General features: G+C 45.6%; 1 protein-coding gene across 8 annotated transcripts in view; it reads left to right on the forward strand.

Annotated features, from left to right (window-relative positions):
* The window catches only part of LOC127008353 (kinesin-like protein KIF2A), a 70,905-nt gene that overhangs the window by 38,360 nt on the left and 18,320 nt on the right, over window positions 1-14,225 (forward strand). Inside the window, exon 1 of one of the 8 annotated variants that reach the window (XM_050880265.1) lies at window positions 2,697-2,830. The exons of the other annotated variants lie outside the window; for them this stretch is intronic. Within the exon in view, the coding sequence (XP_050736222.1) occupies window positions 2,788-2,830 (43 nt within the window). The 5' untranslated portion in view covers window positions 2,697-2,787. Of the gene's footprint in view, window positions 1-2,696; window positions 2,831-14,225 lie in introns of those variants that run through there. 8 annotated transcript variants of the gene reach the window in all.

Raw genomic sequence — 14,225 nt, forward strand, 5'->3', positions numbered from 1 at the left:
TCCCTCTTCTCTTCTTCCCTCTTCTCTTCTTCCTCTCCTTCTTTCTTATTTTCCACCTCCTTACATTTCTTTTTTTGTCTCTTTTTCCTCTTTGTTTTCCTTCCTTGTTCCTTCCCTTCCTCTCCTTTACTTCCTTTCCTTTCCTTTCTACTCATTCTCTTCCTTTCCTCTTTCCTTCTCATTCTTCCCTTTCCTCTCCTTGTCCCTTCCTTTTCTTCTTCTTCTTCTTCCTCCTCTTCCTTGCTCCCATTTTGTCTCCTTCATTTTTCCTTTCATTTATTATTTATTGCTTCACCGCTTTCACGCCTCCACCTCCTCCTCCTCCTCCTCCTCCTCCTCCTCCTCGTTTTGGAAGTAAAGGATGTCCGTCTTTCCAGTGGCTGAGGACCTGTGTGTGTGTGTGTGTGTGTGTGTTGTGTGTGTGTGTGTGTGTGTGTCGATGAGTCAGCTGATAGGACGAGATGCAGCACCCAGACACACACTCACGCACACGCACACGCACACACGCACGCACGCACGCACGCACTCTTAGTCAGTCAATCAGTCCCACCTTACCTGTATATTGGCTAGTGATAAGGACTAATTAACTATACAGGTGACTCAGGTGGGGGATGAAAGGGTCGGCTCTTTGTTTTGTTTTTCTTGTCTTTCTTTTTTATTTCTTCTCTTGTATTCAGCCTTTACATTAAAATTTTCTTCTCTCGTTTCCTCATTCTTGTCTCTCTTCCCTTCCTCTTCCCTTCTCTTCCCTCCCTTTCCCTCTTAGCTGCAGTCCTCTTATATCATCTTCCATTCCATTCAATTTCCTCTCCATTAAACACACACACACACACACACACACACACACACACACACACACACACACACACACACAGTCTCTCTCTCTCTCTCTCTCTCTCTCTCTCTCTCTCTGACTCATCTTAACCATTCTTGACGCTGGAAAAGGTGATCCTGTTTTTCTTATCGTTTTTTCTGCTTATTTTACCTCTATCTACTACTACTACTACTACTATTACTATCACTACTATTCTCCTACTATTCAGATAAGTGGGTGTCGCAAGCTTATGGTGTATTTGTATAGTGTATCCATAGTGTTAGGCTTGTTATTGTTAGACGCCTCCACCTCCCATATCAACCATTTCCAGAGACCAAAAAGGAGATTAGTCGGGTTCTAATGAGTGATAATCTAGGTCCAGGGTACGGAGGAAGGGTCAAACTACCACCAGGGCAAAAAAAACTACCCCTGGAAATGCCCCAAAAATCCTATGAAAATCTTGTCATATGTGCGCCGAAATGTATATGGACCTTTGTGTGTCTCGGGTGTAGGTGTGTTGTGGACCTTTGTCTGTACCGTCTTATGAGTGTGGGTGTGGGTGGGTGTCCTCTGCCAGGCACGGGGGGGCATTGTCCGCTATGGGTGTGGGCGGGGCGTGGGCGTGGGGGCGTGTGGGAGGAAGGGAAACTAGGGAGATCAAGGCGAGAGAGAGAGAGAGAGATTTGTCCTACTCCTACACGCTTTGTCCCTGGGTATTTGACTCTCTCTCTCTCTCTCTCTCTCTCTCTCTCTCTCTCTCTCTCTCTCTCTCTCTCTCTCTGTATTTATTTATTTATCGCGTGTACACATGCAAATCATTTTCATATTGATTGTCCTACTTAGTGTGTGTGTGTGTGTGTGTGTACGAAGGGGGGGAAGGGAGATGATGAGGGAGGGGGAGTTGATGTCTTGGGGGAGGAAAGTGGAGAGAGAGAGTGGAGGAGGAGAGGGAGATAGGGAGGGAGGGTTACCTGTTACACTAAGTTCTGGGTCGCCGTGGTGGTGGTGGTGGTGTGGTAGACGGAGAACCTTCCATCCAGTGAGTACAGGTGCGGGGGAGCGTGCGGTGGTGTTGTAGTGGTGTTGGTCAGCAGGTGAAGTGGTGATGTAGTAGAAGTGGAGTTACCTGCCGTCAACATCACATAGACGCGTCCCAGGTAAGACATGTTCCTCACCTGTATACATATGATAGCAGGTTCTACGTTATTAATTTCTAACGCTTCTTCATTATCATCATTAGCAACAGGTATTACTAGTCTTCTTAGGGGCAGGTTTTATATTTTATTTTATTTTTTATTTATTTTTTTTTTCCAACTATATCCATCTGTCTTTTTTTTCTTCTTTTCCTCTTTGCTTTCCTTCCTTTCTCCTTGTTCCTCTCCTTTACTTCCTCTCCTTTCTACTCATTCTCCTCTTTGCTTTCTTTCCTCTCCTTCTCTTCCTCTTTGTTTTCCTTCCTTCCTCCTTGTTCCTTCCCTTCCTCTCCTTTACTTCCTTTCCTTTCCTTTCTACTCATTCTCCTCCTTTCCCCTTTCCTTCTCCTTCCTTCCTTTCATCTTCTCTTCCTTTATTTTTTCCCCTTTCTCTCATTTACTTCCTTTCCTTTACTTTCTGCTCATTCTCCTCCTTTCCTTCTCATCCTATCCTTTTCTTCCTCTCCTTGTTCCTTCCCTTTATTTTCTCTTTTCCTCCTCTTCCTCTTCCTTAACTATTTCTAACCCTACATTATCCGCTTTTACATTATAATCTAATCTCACCTCCTATCTAGTCACGTCCCATGTCTGAACACTACATCAATAGCCAGTTATTAATAGGTCCCCTCAGGACGAAGGCTTTCCCCAACTATCTCTATCTCTGCCTCATTCTCTACCGCCGTCAGTCTCCTGTCTACATCCGGTGAGGCCAAAGGTTCTAATTCCACTTCACACCTGGGGCTCTGTGTCTACCCTAACCTACCCTGGATCTCTACCTCAATGTTTACTTTTTCTGTTCTACCTGGTGACCGAGAGGAAACAGGTGAGGCTGCAGAGGTGTGGTGGTGATGAAGGTATTGGGTATGTCTGGGATGGTGATAGTGGTGATGGTGGTGGTGGTGGGTGAAGGCTGTTGGTGATGAGGCTGTTAGTGTGGTGATGGTGGCGGTGGTGAGTGTATTGGATATGTGTGGTAGTCTTAGTATGATGGTGGTGGTGATTGCAAGGCTGTTGGTATGGTGGGTGGTGGTGGTAGTGATGATCTTGAACTGTGTGGTGGTTGTGGTGATGAGGATATTGGACATGTATGGTGGTGGTTGTGGTGGTAGGGAGGCCATTGGGTTTGTATGCGTGGGAGTCTTGCCTTAACCACGGTTGATATGGTAGCAAGGGTGTGGCTCTTCATTGATTGCTTGGTTGGCATCGATACCTGGATACTACCGGATTTGCTTGACCCCGTTCGTGCGGAATGAATGAACGGAGGAGGAAGAGGAAGAGGGGGAGAAGTGGAGTTGAACGGTAAAGAAATGATAGAGGAATAAAAGAACGAAGCAAGAGAAGTATTAGTAAGGGGAAGGAAAGGAATAAGAAGAAGAAGAAGAAGAAGAACGAAGAGGAGGAGGAGGAAGAGGAAGAGGGGGAGAAGAAGTGGAGTTGAACAGTAAAGAAATGATAAAGAAATAAAAGAACGAAGCAAGAGAAATATTAGTAAGGGGAAGGAAAGGAATAAGAAGAAGAAGAACGAAGAGGAGGAGGAAGAGGGGGAGAAGAGGAAGAAGTGGAGTTGACGAACGGTAAAGTAAAAAAAAAAAAAGAAGAAATGATAGAGAAATAAAAGAACGAAGCAAGAGAAATATTAGTAAGGGGAAGAAAAGGAAGAAGAAGAAGAACGAAGAGGAGGAGGAGGAGGACGGTAAAGTAAAGAAAGAAAAGAAATGAGAGAAATAAAAGAACGAAGCAAGAGAAATATTAGTAAGGGGAAGAAAAGGAAGAAGAAGAAGGAGAAGAAGAACAAAGAGGAGGAGGAGGAGGAGGAGGAGGAAGAAGAAGAGGTTGAGATGAATAACAAGAAGAAGAAGGAGTGTAAATTTGTTAGCTGATGTAGGAGTGTCCTTCCTCTTCCCACCTCCACCACCATCACAACCCTCATCACCACCACCACCATCCCCATCATCACCACCACCACCATCCCCATCATCACCACCACCTTCATCACCACCACCAGCCACTTGGAACGCGATGTCTTGTTATTGATTCGTGTGAGGAAAGGTGTGACACACACACACACACACACACACACACACACACACACACACACAGGCACGCCCACGATAATATACCTCTCTCTCTCTCTCTCTCTCTCTCATTTTTTTTTTCTCCTTTCATTTCTTTCATGCTGTCTTTTAAATAACTTCCTCCTCCTCCTCTTCCTCCTCCTCCCCTTCCTCTTCCTCCTTTGCAAACGACCAGAGATTAGAGATAGAGGGGCAAGAGAGGATTGTGTGTGTGTGTGTCTGTGTGTAATGATTGTGGTTATGCCAAGAAAATGACTCATGGAAACTCTCTCTCTCTCTCTCTCTCTCTCTCTCTCTCTCTCTCTCTCTCTCCCCGCACTTTTCATTTCCTTTGCTTCCTTCCGCTGGCTCCTCCTCCTCCTCCTTTCCTCCAATTCTTCCACTCCCTGTTTTATTATATTAGGAGACAGACTTTTCCTCCTCCTCCTCTTCCTCTCCTTCCTCCTCCTCCTCTCCTTCCTCCTCCTCCTCCTCCTCTCCTTCCTCCTCCTCCTCCTCCTTCTTTCATACTTCTTGTTACGTCTTCTCTTCCTTTTTTTCCCTCTTGTTTCCCTTCCTCCCCCTCCCCCTCTTCCTCCTCCTCCTCTTCCTCGGTATTTGCGGTTGCTGGCTGTTACATCATTGCCATACCAGTTTCCTCCACCGAGAGAGAGAGAGAGAGAGAGAGAGAGAGAGAGAGAGAGAGAAGGTGGGGGGGGGGTGTTGACAGATGTTGGCGTGTCTTTGTGACTCCCGTTTGGTCGCAGCATGCACGTACACACACACACACACACACACACACACACACACACACACACACACACACATACGTTACCGAGAATGCAATATTATATCATAAATATTTTTTGTTTTGTTTTTATACTTGTCACGACTTCACTACTACCATCATCACCACTACTACTACTATTACTACTACTACTACTACTACTACTACTACTACTACTATTATTACATTTGTAGGTCATGTTTATTAAAAGATCCTTCTCTTCCCCTTCCTTCCCCCTCTCCATTTTTATTTTTTTATTTTTTTTATTTTTCCTCTACAAATATTTCTTCCTTTCCTCCACCCTCTCTTCCTCTTCCTCCTTTCTCCCCTACAACATCTTACCTCACCTCCTCCTCCTCCTCCTCCTCCTCCTCCTCCTCTTCCTTATGTACAGCTGGCGACGGAGGGGAACATACACAAGACCGCGGAAACACACACACACACACACACACACACACACACACACACACACCTGATGCTCTTTCTCCAATAGATATACCTGTCTGTTTGGCTCCCACTCACCTGCTTTCTATCTCCCTCTTCCTCCTCCTCCTCCTCCTCCTCTTGCGTTTTATCCCTTTATCTTCCTCCTTGGTGTTGAGTGGTGTGATTGGAGAGAGAGAGAGAGAGAGAGAGAGAGAGAGAGAGAGAGAGAGAGAGAGAGAGAGCCAGGTGACCCATATGTTTGTCTTTACTTATATACATTTTCAGAGAGAGAGAGAGAGAGAGAGAGAGAGAGAGAGAGAGAGGATGTGAGGAATGCCTGTGTTGGTGCCACCTTCACCTGGCACTCCTTGGCACTTCCCTCCCCCCTCCCCCTCCTCCCTTTGGCATCTGTTTTGACCCCACCTCCTCCTCCTCCTCTTGGGACCCGTTATTTCTCCTTTCCTCTTCTGTTCATTTTCATTCTTTCCTCCTCCTCCTTTGTATCCACTATGTTATCCTTTGTCCCTTCTCTCTCTCTCTCTCTCTCTCTCTCTCTCTCTCTCTCTCTCTCTCTCTCTCTCTCTCTCTCTCTCTCTCTCTCTCAAATATCCTGTTATACTTTTCTTGAGCACGATTTATCTCCTCCTCCTCTTCCTCCTCCTCTTCCTCCTTCTCCTCCTCCTCCTCCCCCTCCTCCTCTTCCTCCTCCTCCTCCTCTTCCTCCTCCTCCTCTTAGCTTCTTCATATCAACTTTTATATTCTCCTCTGCTTCTCTCTGTCCCTCCTGTCTCCCCTCCTCCCGTCTCTCCTCCTTCCCCTCCTTACCCTCTTCCCCTTCTCTTCCCTCCCCTCCTTTCTCTCCCCTCCACACCCACGCCCGGGAAATGCCATTGTGCCTCGCCGACGTGTGCGCTTGTGTGTGTGTGTGTGTGTGTGTGTGTGTGTGTGTGTGGAGTCCTCAATTAAAGCACCTTCCTTATCTCTCCCTTCCCTCTCTTTCATAACCACGTCTTTCTAGGGATAGTTAGGTTGAAGGAGGAGGAAGAAAGAAGAAAGGGAAGAAGGAGAAAGAAGATGAGGGGAATAGGAAATATATAGAAAAGGGAGATAAAGGGAAGAAAGGAGGGGAGGAGAGGAAGAGAAAGGAGAGGTAGGAGAAAAACAGGAGTAAAGATATGTAACTTTTTAATGGAAAGGGGAAGAGGGAAGAAGGTTAGATGTGATAGGGAAGAGAAAGGGGATAGGAAGAAGAGGGGGAGGAGTAGAAAAGAAAGGAGAGGTAGGAGAGAAACAGAAGTAAGGATATGTAACTTTTTAATGGAGAGTAGAAGAAGGGAAGAAGGATAGGGAAGAGAAAGGGAATAAGAAGAAGAAGAAGAAGAGGGGAGGAGGATAAGGTAAAGAAGGACAAGAACTAAACATGTATAATAAAACTGGAATAAAAGAGAGAAAGAGAATAGGAAAACAAAAAAGAGAAAGGAAAGAAGAAGGCAGAAAGAAAGACTCGACCATAGAGAAAATAGAGAAGGGAAGGAGGAGAAAAGATGAGGGGAATAGGAGATAATATAGAAGAAAAAAGAAAATATGAAAAAAAGGAAGAAAGGAGGAGGGGTGAGGAAAAGAAGAGAAAGGAGAAGTAGGAGAGAAACAGAAGTAAGAATGTGGAAGTGGAGGAAGAAAGGGAAGGGGAAGGGGAAGAAAGAGGAAATGGGGTCGAGAAAGGAATGAGAGGGGAAAGAAGGGGGGGGGGGAAGGAGGGTAATGGTGTGGTCCGTAACTGCATTGTATTAGAGAGAGAGGGAGAGAGGGGGGGGGGTCACATTCTCCACCTGTTTGTATTAATGTCACAGGTATTTAATTAACTTCCCGCCTCTCTCTCTCTCTCTCTCTCTCTCTCTCTCTCTCTCTCTCTCTCTCTCTCTCTCTCTCTCTCTCTCTCAAGTTTAATCAATATACTTTTTCTTTCATTGGTCGAGGAATATTGGTAACACACACACACACACACACACACACACACACACACACACACACACACAGGGGTTGGTGTGGAGATGAAAGATAGAGAAGATAGGAAGGAAAGACGATAGGGAGGGAAGAGACAGGAAAAGAGGATGGAAGTTAAACACACACACACACACACACACACACACACACACACACACACACACACACATATGTTGACTCACCTGACCACCACCTCGTTAACCTGTCCGGCTTCCCTCCCTCGTGACCGGTGTGTGTGTGTGTGTTTGTGTGTGTGTGACCAATGCTTGTTATTCTGTACCTTTTTTTTTTAGGATTAGGAAGGAAAGGAATGATATTTTTTATTATGGAAGAGGAAAGGTGTGTGTGTGTGTGTGTGTGTGTGTGTGTGTGTGTGTGTGTGTGTGTGTGTGTGTGTGTGAGGATAAAGATGGTTAGGAATAATGGGGAAACGAAGAATGCATAAGAGGAAATGTATAAGAGAGGAAAAAGTAAAATGGGAAGAGGAACTTGGTTTATCATACGGGAAAGAGGAAGAGGAAAGGAAGGAGGAAAAGATGAAGCTAAGTTAGAAGAGGGAGAAGAGGAGGAGGAGGAGGAGTATAAAAAAATGGCAGAGAAACAGTAGGTAGTAGGAGAAAGATTCGTCAGGAACCCCCCCCCCCCAAAAAAAAAAAAAAATAGGGGGTGGGTTGGGAAGGATAAGAAAGGGAAGGAAAAAAAATGAAGTAAAAAAGCAATATCTTAAAGTGAGGTCAAGCAATTAAGTACAAAGGAAAAAGGTAGGCGGAGGAAGGAAGGACGGAAGGGAGGGAGAATCGAGAATATAAGGGAAGAGAAGGGCGAAAGGCATACCCAAATAAGGAATGGTGGCGTGGGAGGATACCTTGCTCAATAAAAGGTTTGGCGCGGCACTGTAGCCAGAAAAAAGGGGGAGGGGGCGGGGAGAGGGTGGGGGGTGGGGGGCAGGTAAATTAAGGATAGCTATATGGGTGAAGGTTAGGGTGGAGGGAGGGGGGAAGGGGGGCGAGGAGAGTCTGTTTGGGTCACCTTGCAATAAGATGTGGGATGGAGATGAAGGTGAGAGAGAGACCGACAGACAGACAGACGGACGGACAGAAAGACAGGAAGAGACAGACACAGATATACAGGAAAAGACAGACAGACAGATATACAGGAAGAGACAGACAGACAGATATACAGGAAGAGACAGACAGACACACATACAGGAAGAGACAGACAGACACATACAGGAAAAGACAGACAGACACATACAGGAAGAGACAGACAGACACACATACAGGAAGAGACAGACAGACACACATACAGGAAGAGACAGACAGACAGATATACAGGAAGAGACAGACACGCACATACAGGAAAAGACAGACAGACAGATATACAGGAAGAGACAGACAGACAGATATACAGGAAGAGACAGACAGACAGATATACAGGAAGAGACAGACAGACAGATATACAGGAAGAGACAGACAGACAGATATACAGGAAGAGACAGACAGACAGATATACAGGAAGAGACAGACAGACAGATATACAGGAAGAGACAGACAGACAGATATACAGGAAGAGACAGACAGACACACATACAGGAAGAGACAGACAGACACACATACAGGAAGAGACAGACAGACACACATACAGGAAGAGACAGACAGACACACATACAGGAAGAGACAGACAGACACACATACAGGAAAAGACACAGACATACAGACAGACAGGAAGAGAATCAGACAGATAGACAGAGACAAAGACAGACACACACAAACAGAAACATACATTAATAAACAAACACAAACAAATGAAAACAAGATTAAGAAAAGAAGACAAAAATATCGAACAACAAGAAAAATAACAAACAAGACAAATAACAAGACAAATAAGAAAAGTGAAGTTATGAATAAAAACAAACAATAAAGAAACAAAACAAGAAGAAAAAAGAAGGAAAAGAAGAATGAGAAAACTTTCGACCAACACTCATAACAACTTGGTAATGAGAGAGAGAGAGAGAGAGAGAGAGAGAGAGAGAGAGAGAGAGAGAGAGAGAGAGAGTTTGGAGGTCATTATCTGTCCATGCAAACCAGGTCACGTGATGGTGGTGATGGTGATCCAGTTTCGCTTGCAAGTTATGGTACCGATAGCGTGTGGTGATGAGGCAGCTGACGGTGATGATGGTGGTGGTGGGAGGGAGGAAGTGGAAGGACATAGCAGTGGTTAACGGAGGAGGAGGAAGGGAGGGGAGGAGGAGGTGGAGGTGGGAAAGTTGAGAGGAGGGGAGGAAGAGATAAAATGATAGTGGAAAGAGGTGATGATGGGTAGGAAGAAGGAGAGAGGAGGAGGAGGAGGAGGGAGGGGAAGAGACGGGAGGAGGGGATGAAGTAATGAGTAAGAGGAGAGAGAGAGGAGGAGGAGGAGGAGGAGGAGGGAAAGTTGAAAGAAGAGGGGAGGAGGGGATAAATGATAGTGGAAAGAGGGGGTGATGGGGAGGAAGAGGAAGGAGAGAGGAGGAGAAGGAGGGAAAGTAAAGAGAGAAGAAGGAAGGAGGAGATAAATGATAGTGGAAAGAGATGGTGATGGGTAGGAAGAGGAAGGAGAGAGAGGAGGAGAAGGAAAGAGAGGGGAAGAGAAGAGGAGGAAGTGAGGGAAGAGGAAGGATGAGAACAAGGGAAATGTGATGATGATGAGGAAGAGGAGGAGGAGGAGGAGGAGGAGGAGAACGAAAGAGGGAAGGGAGGAAGGGGAAGGAAAGCAGATAAAGGAAGGAAAGGGAAGAGGAGGAAGAAGAAGAAGAGGAGGAGGAGGAGGAGAGGTGATAACGTCCCTATAATAATAATAATAATAAATAGACGAAAGAAAATAATAAAAGTAACCAAAAATAAAGCAAGGAAGAAGTAAAACAAAATAAACGTGATACAGGAAAAGGCAAAACAATAGCAGAGGAGGAGGAGGAGGAGGAAGAAGAAGAAGAAGAAGAAGAAGAAGAGGTGGAGGAGGTGGAGGTGGTGGTACTATGCATGGCCTGGACTGATGCCATTTGGGTCCGTGTGTGTGTGTGTGTGTGTGTGTGTGTGTGTGTGTGTGTGTGTGTGAAGATCCACCGCTGTGTTACGTATTCATTTATTCTCTCTCTCTCTCTCTCTCTCTCTCTCTCTCTCTCTCTCTCTCTCTCTCTCTCTCTCTCTCTCTCAAAAATCCATGGAGAGTGTTTTCGGAAATCGCTTAATTAACCTTTCATCAATCCTCCTCCTCCTCCTCTTCTTTCTCTTCCTTTTCTTCTTCCTCCTCCTTTTCCTCCTCTTCCATCTCCTCTTGTCCTTGCCTTCCTTTCCTTTATCTCCTTTCCTCCCCCTCCTCCCTCCCTTCCTTCCTTTCCTCTTACCTTTCCCTTCTGCTCCCTCCCTCCCTTCCTCCCCTCCCTTCCCTTCATTCCCCTCGCCTCCTTCCCTCCCCCTCCTTCAATTCCCCTTCCTCTCTTCCCTTCCCTTCCCTGCTCTCCTCCCCTTCCCATTTCCCTCTCTACTTTCCTCCCCTTCCCCTCCATTCCTCCCATCACCAACCTCCTCTTTCCTTTCATTTCCCTCATATCGCCGTCCTTCCCTCCCCCTCTCTCCTCCCTTCCCTTTCCCTTTCATTTCCCTGCTATCGGCGTCCCTGGCACCTGCTTAATTAAAGGTGTTGTCTGTTCCCCAGGTAGTTTGTGATACCAGGAGGAGGAGGAGGAGGAGGAGGAAAGCAGATATGTGCCTGATAGAGGAAGGGAAGGACAGGAGGTGTAGGAGGGATGTATTGTCTTTAAAATTGTCTTGTTTTCTTTTCGTATTTTCTTTCTTTAAAATTGTATTGTTTTCTTTTCCTATTTTCTTTCTTTAAAATTGTCGTGTTTTCTTTTCGTATTTTCTTTCTTTAAAATTGTCTTGTTTTCTTTTCGTATTTTCTTTCTTTAAAATTGTCTTGTTTTCTTTTCCTATTTTCTTTCTTTAAAATTGTCTTGTTTTCTTTTCCTATTTTCTTTCTTTAAAATTGTCGTTTTCTTTTCCTAATATCTTTTAAGTATTCCCTATTTTATTGTTTTTTTCTCATTTCCTTTCCGTATTTCCTACTTTCTTGCTTATTTTCCTTATTTTTCTATTGTAATTTCCTATTTTTCCCATTTTCCCCTATTTTCTGATTTTCCTTTGTTATTTTTTTCCTCTTCTCATTTACTCTCGTTATTCATCTTCTTATCCATTATTATTGTACTCTCTCTCTCTCTCTCTCTCTCTCTCTCTCTCTCTCTCTCTCTCTCTCTCTCTCTCTCTCTCTCTCTCTCTCGTGTTGCCTCGTTTAATTAGGTCCCGTCGAGGTTGTGTTCCTAATGTTGCGGTCCTGGGGGTCCAATTTTCGGGGGTGGACCTTTTGTTTTACCTGTCACGGGAAGGCCAGCTGGAGGAGGAGTAGGTGGTGGTGGTGGTGGTGAAGGTGGAGGTGGAGGTGGTGGTGGAAGGTGAGGAGTGGAAGAGGAGATGGAAGAAGAGAAGAGGTGGAGGGTGAGGAGTGGAAGAAGAGAAGCGCCGGAGAAGAGGTGGAGGGTGAGGAGTGGAAGAGAAGGGCTGGAGAAGAGGTGGAGGGTAGGAGTGGAAGAAGAGAAGAGGAGGAGGAAGAGGCATTGGTGGAGGTGGAGGGGAAGAGAAGATGAGTTGGGGAAAAAGGAGGAGGAGGAGGAGGAGGTGATGGTGTAAGGAAGGGCTAGGGAGGAGAAGAGGAGGAGGAGGTGATGGTGTAAGGAAGGGCTAGGGAGGAGAAGAGGAGGAGGAGGAGGAGGTGTAGATGTAGAGAATGGCTGAGGAAGAAGAAGAAGAAGAAGAGGAGGAGGAATTGGTCGTGGATAATTAAAGGGAAGAGAAGGTCGGTAGGGGAAGGTTAATGAGGAGGAGGAGGAGGAGGAGGAGGAGGAGGAGATAAGGCAATGCAAAGAAAAATGATTGATTAGGGAGAACGAAACTATGAAGGGATTGGGCAAGAATGAAAGAGGGAAGAACAGAAGAGGAGGAGGAGGAGGAGGAGGGAGAGGGGAAGGGGAGGTAAATAAACAAATGTAGAAGGCAAGAAGGAAAAAGTGGAAGGTAAGTTAGAAGGGGAAACCAAAGGAAAACGGGGAAATTGGGTAGGAGGTCGAGAAGGAGGAGGAGGTTAGGAAGGGAGAGGGAATAGAACGAGGGAGAAAGAGAAGAGAGGATGAAGGAAGAGGAAGAAGTAAGGAAGATGTGGAAGTGGAAAAGGGAAAGGGGGAAGAAGAAAAAAAATAGAGGAGGAAGGAGTAGAAGAAAAAGGCGAGGAGAAAGTAGTAGAAGAAAAAGTAGAGGAGGAAGGAGTAGAAGAAAAAAGGAAGAAAGGGAGGGGAAAAAGTAACGATTGAAGAAGAAAGGAAGATAGGTCTGAAGGAGAAAGAAAAGGGGGAACTAAGGAAAATATGGAAGGGGAGGAAGGAGTAGGAGTAGAAGAAAAAGAATTAGAGAAGAAAATAGGAAAGGTCTGAAAAGGGAAAGAAAAAATGCATAAGGAAAAGTGGGAGAGGGGGAAGGGGAAGAGATTGGGGGGAGGGGTCCTGATCGTTATCCCGTGGCGAGGACGTTCAGGAGGTAATATTATATAGGTCAGGAGAGCAAAGGTGAGGGAGGAGAGGGAAGGGAAGGAGAGGAGAGAGAAGGAAGGGAAGGGAAGGGAAGGGAAGGGAAGGAGAGGAGAGGAGAGGGAAGGGGATGAGAGGAGAAGGAAGGGAAGGGAAGAGAAGAGAAGAGAAGGAGAGGAAAGGGAGGAGAAGGAAAGGAAATAAGAAGGGGGGTGACGGGCTTGAAGTGGTAGTGGAGTGGTCTGTTAGAGGTAGTGGTGATGGTAGGTAAGTAGATAGGTGATGAAGTGGTGGTGATGATGATGATGATGGTGGTGGCAGCGACAAATATATAGACTAGTAATGGTGGTGATAGGGGTGAGGGAAGGTGGTGATGGTGGTGGTGATGAGAGACTAGTTGAAAGAGTGGTGATGAAGTGATGATGAAAGTAATAATGATAGTGGTGATTGTGGTGGTGATAGGGGGGAGTCAAGCAGTGGTGATGGTAGATTAGTGGAAGGTGGTGATGTGGTGTTGATGATAGTGGTGGTGGTGGTGGTGGTGATAGGGGTGAGTCAGAGCAGTGATGATGGTGGTGGTGATGGTAGTTTAGTGGAAGGTGGTGATGTGGTGTTGATGATGGTGGTGGTGGTGGTGGTGGTGACAGGGACAAGAATAGAAAGTAATGGTGGTGATAGGGGTGAGTTAAGGCGTTGTTGTTGTTGTTGTTGTTGTCGGTGGTGGTGGTGGTGGTGGTGGTGATATACGAAGAACTGCATCATATTGGGATGGAGTTGTCTGGTGGTGGTGGTTGTGGTGGTGGTGGTGGTAGTGGTGGTGTTATACGAAGAACTGCATCATATTGGTAAGGTCATGGAGGGGAATGGTGGTGATGGTAGGGGAATGGGGAGAGAGAGGGATGGAGTTGTCTGATGGTGGTGGTGGTGGTGGTGGTGGTGGTGGTAGTGGTGGTGGTGGTGGTGGTGATATACGAAGAACTGCATCATATTGGTAAGGTCATGGAGGGGAATGGTGGTGATGGTAGGGGAATGGGGAGAGAGAGGGATGGAGTTGTCTGGTGGTGGTGGTGGTTGTGGTGATTTTGGGATGAGATGAAGTTCCACCACCAAAACAAACCGTTACTATTTTATATTATTGTGTTTTAAGGTATTTTTTTCATATTTATCCTCTTTCTTTATCTTCCATACCCTCTATTATCATTTCCATTACTTTTCTTACTATTGTTATTACCCCTATTATAATTATTAACACCAGCTAAACAACCCCTTCTTCCATAACCTCTACCCTATTATTATTTTCATTACTACTACTACATCTATTCCCATTACTATTATC

Source organism: Eriocheir sinensis, chromosome 37, assembly GCF_024679095.1.
Source record: "Eriocheir sinensis breed Jianghai 21 chromosome 37, ASM2467909v1, whole genome shotgun sequence".
NCBI classification, from domain to species: domain Eukaryota; kingdom Metazoa; phylum Arthropoda; class Malacostraca; order Decapoda; family Varunidae; genus Eriocheir; species Eriocheir sinensis.